Genomic DNA, 4,402 nt, shown 5'->3' on the forward strand with positions numbered 1-4,402 from the left:
ATTTAGTAAATGAAGCAATATCATTATTATTAAGTGTCAGAATGCAATTATTTTCACAGCATCAATACAATAATATATGTCAATGCATCATATGATTTTTTTACCATGTTTAATCTGAAGTGTAAGAAGCTGAAGTGCCTTTGTGCGACGTGCAGTAGCGATGTTTCTACCACTAGATGGCGCAGGAGCCTCTTCTAACTCCAGCGTCACGCTGATTGGCTGATGGCTCCTGAACCTGAGCTGTGACGTCGAAGACAGCAGACAGGACAAATACAATTAATTTTACCGTCAAACATTTTTATGAAGAAATGTAAAACTAATATTTATACGAGACGTTCTTTTTTCTTTCTTTCATTTTTTGAGCCTTATATCCATAAATGTAAGTTCACCAACAACAAAACACATTTTCTTGTCTTATTGGAAGAATTTAAAAAGTATTTCAACACCATTTTATCTTCAGTAAATACAGCAAGTAGAACTAGCTTGCAATTCACTCTCATTGATGCATAATTTCTTTCCCTCAAGAATTCTTTTAACTTTCTATCTCCACGTCTTTCTGATTTTCTTTTTGCCTGTTTAGTAAATGATTAACTCTCATTGTATATTGTTAACTGTAATTATTGTATTATAAACATCAACTTTTTTGCATAAAAAATCGATTTCTATACATTTAAGCAGTGTTGGGCAGTAACTAGTTACTAGTAACTAGTTGCAGTAATAATATTACTTTTTGCAGTAAATATTAGTGTAACTACTAATAAGATTTCAGTAATAATATTACAGCTACCATGCATAAAACAGCTCGTTACTTAGTAACTTTTGATGCCTCAACCCCTACTGATTTGAAATCCAACAATCCAATAATTCCTAGATTTATTTCTATAATTTTCACGACTCGCACAGGCACATGAAGTCACCAGTGCATCAGGAAATCTTGGAATATGGAAAAGCATACATTCAGGGGATGGAAATATTATTTTGTTACTTTACTCTGGCATTACATGGCTTGCCCACCCACATCCCTATATAAATTATATTACTTATTAACTTATGTGATTTATTTTGATAAAATACGTCATGAAATATAATCATATTTGGGTAACAGAGAAATTATAGCTACAATTAGCTTCAAGCTACACATGACACTTTGACTTAAAAGTCACTATCAGTCACCATTGAGTGTTTGTAATAACTTCTGACTGCGATCCAATGTAGATTTTGGTCAAATGATGAGGCAGAAATATATTGTAACATTTTAGAAGAATTTTATGGGGAAGAAACACAATTACAACTTCTGTGGGGCGTGAAGGAAAAGTAATGTAACCAGTAGTTTAACTAATTACTGTTGCCAGAAAGTAATATGTAAAGTAATAATATTACTTTTAAAAGGAGTAACTAGTAACAAGTAATAAATTACATTTTTGGAGTAACGAGCCCAACACTGCATTTAAGACCCTGCAAAATAAGAATCGATTACTGGCACAACATCTAGTATAATAATAAATGTAAATAAAATAATAAATAAATATATAATAAAACATATTATGAAATAATAATAAAATATTGGCAATGCATTTATTGCTTCATCAAAAAACGTATTTTGTAGTATGTATAATAATAATACAAATAAAAATATAATAAAATGATCAAATATTAGCAATTCAAATATTTGTGATACATTTGTTGCTTCACCAAAAAACATATTTTGTAATTTAATAATAAAATATTAACAAAAAATAAATCTATAATAAAATAAAATATTAGCAATGCATTTGTTGCTTCATTTAAAAACATGGCTATTTTGAATGTGGCTGTTAATGAACTTGCTAAACCTTAGGACTTTAAACCTTTAGGACTACAACTGATTTTTTTTCCTAATAGAATTGAATTAAAAGCAAATTTATATGAGCACCAGAAGAACAAAAATAACTTCAAATCAGTTTCAAAGGATAACACACGCTCTTTATTCCAAATATCAGAGTGTTTCTGACTGACTGATTCTGCTGTCAGGTCAAATACACAGTTACATGTCTGTTTCTTACAAACCCTTGTTGTGGAGAAAAGCCCAGAGTCTTCCGAGTTTCTTTCACGTTAGACTGATTTAAGTTTAAGTTTTCCACATTTAAGAACATGGCTGATAAATACAATATAGCAAATCTACGAAAAAACACATTCTGTCGTTTGACGTTCAGGTTTGTCCTGATACATGAAGAAAAACCACTGTTTGTCCACCTTAGGCTCGTCCGGTAGGTGACCATCACTCCCATACTAACAAACACTAACACAAACACAAGGGGCTAAAATGAGATGAAGAAAAACCAAAGAACGTTCTCATGCATTTCGTCCTGCTATCACAGTTCTCATTATACAAAAGAATAAATTCAAATGTCACGACATTCAGATTTGCCGTTCCGGCAGATTCTCTGCTTGTGCCTCTGAGCAGTGCTTCTAGAGAGTCGCTTGCCCTGTGTGTCGGCACGACCCGAGCAGAAGAAGTGCAGGAGTTTGGGCTGCGTTCAGGAGGGAGCGCTGTGGCGTCTGTGGATCCGTGGCCCGTGGAGAGGCTCAGTCTTTGACTAGTCTGTAGATGTGATGCTGGGCTCCGTGCTCGCTGGTGGACACTTCAAACACGTATGCGATGCATAGCAAGGTTTCTAGAGTGTCTCTGTTGGTCACCACCTACGACACAGACACAACCAGACAAATTCATAGAGTGTTTGGTCAGTGAACAGCACGTCATGCAACGCTTTTCTGAGCGGAACAGCATCCACTTGATTTGTGACCCTGGAGCACAAAACCAGTCATAAGGGCCAATTTTTCGAAATTGAGATTTAGACATCATCTGAAAGCTGAATCGATAATCTTTCCATTGATGTATGGTTTGTTAGGATAGGACAATATTTGGCTGAGATACAACTATTTGCAAATCTGGAATCTGAGGGTGCAAAAAAATCTAAATATTGAGAAAATCATCTTTAAAGTTGTCCAAATGAAGTTCTTAGCAATGCATATTACTAATCAAAAATTAAGTTTTGATATATTTACAGTAGGAAATTTACAAAATATCTTCATGGAACATGATCTTTACTTAATATGCTAATGATTTTTGGTATTAAAAAAAAATCAATAATTTTGACCCATACAATGTATTGTTGGCTATTGCTATAAATATACCCCAGCGACTTAACACTGCTTTTGTGCTCCAGGGTCACATTTCATCCACTGGGAATAGATTGGATAGTGGAAAGTGTCTCGAATCAGAGAGAGCTTTTTATTTTGATGAAGCATTATGAAGACAAACAATGTCTTAATAATTTTCTTAGTAATAACTTTGAATGGATGAATCCATGAACTGTTCAAATAAGACACAAGAATGCGCGTTAAAAATTAATTGAGTTTTTTATTTTGATTTAACACAACTCACAAAACATTAAAACACAAAACAACACTTCAATTTGACTCCTACAAAACAGAAAATGTTGTGGTTTATGAAGCATATCTGACCCAGGGTAATATTTTAGTTTAGAATCATTCAAGAAACATGACAAATGTTGCCTCACTTTAAGCGCACACACGCACAAACACACACACACGCACACACACGCACAAACACACACTCACTCACTCACTCACACACACACACACACACTCATCTATCTATCTATCTATCTATCATCATATTATTATACATTATAGTGTATGACAAATGTTGGCTCACTTTAAACAATAATATACATACATTTTATTGTGCATAATATTCATTTTATTTCACATCTTTACATTTATCTATCTATGTACTGTTCTATTCATATATTATTTATTCTAGCCTATATAATTTATATATGAACTGCATTAATATAGATATCTGTAAAGTGATGTTCTATTCTGTGTGCGTCACTCTCGGTCATCATGGACTCAGTCGGGCCATTGAGCGTGTGTTTGTGTGAGAGGACCGTTGTGTCGGCTGAGAGGCTCATTGTCTCGGGCCGCGTCCCACACACCGTCGCCGTGACTACAGCCTCATCTTTCATTCCCTCAGCTGTCTTGAGTCTGTAATGACGGCTGACGTTAAACTGAATTAACTCACGCTCACTGCTGAGCTGGAGGAATCACTTCACAAGCAGGAGAAACATCTGACCGAAAAAAACACTGTTTTGTCTGGGGCTTTTCTAGATATTTAAGCTGAATTATTCTGTTTAATATATTTTTTGATGACAGTGGTTGATAATACCAAGTTAACAGTTTTATTTTAGTAACAATAACTGGACTAGGTGATGTAAAATATTAAATATTTTTCATTCATTGCTTAAAAGTTATTTTTAAAAGTGATTTTCAATCATTTAAATGATTTTGAATAGTTTTCTAACAAACTGAACAAAAGGGAGAATGGTATTTAATTATA

General features: G+C 33.8%; 1 protein-coding gene across 1 annotated transcript in view; it reads right to left on the reverse strand.

The window, feature by feature from the left end:
- Nucleotides 1-1,945: 1,945 nt before the first annotated feature.
- LOC107680938 (transcriptional enhancer factor TEF-3-like) overlaps nt 1,946-4,402 on the reverse strand; it is a 16,456-nt gene continuing 13,999 nt past the window's right edge. Inside the window, exon 11 of the mRNA XM_016477033.1 lies at nt 1,946-2,679. Coding sequence (XP_016332519.1) covers nt 2,566-2,679 — 114 coding nt within the window. The 3' untranslated portion in view covers nt 1,946-2,565. The remainder of the gene's footprint in view (nt 2,680-4,402) is intronic.

The sequence above is a fragment of the Sinocyclocheilus anshuiensis genome, unplaced genomic scaffold, assembly GCF_001515605.1.
Source record: "Sinocyclocheilus anshuiensis isolate Anshui unplaced genomic scaffold, SAMN03320099.WGS_v1.1 scaffold1716, whole genome shotgun sequence".
Lineage (NCBI taxonomy): Eukaryota > Metazoa > Chordata > Actinopteri > Cypriniformes > Cyprinidae > Sinocyclocheilus > Sinocyclocheilus anshuiensis.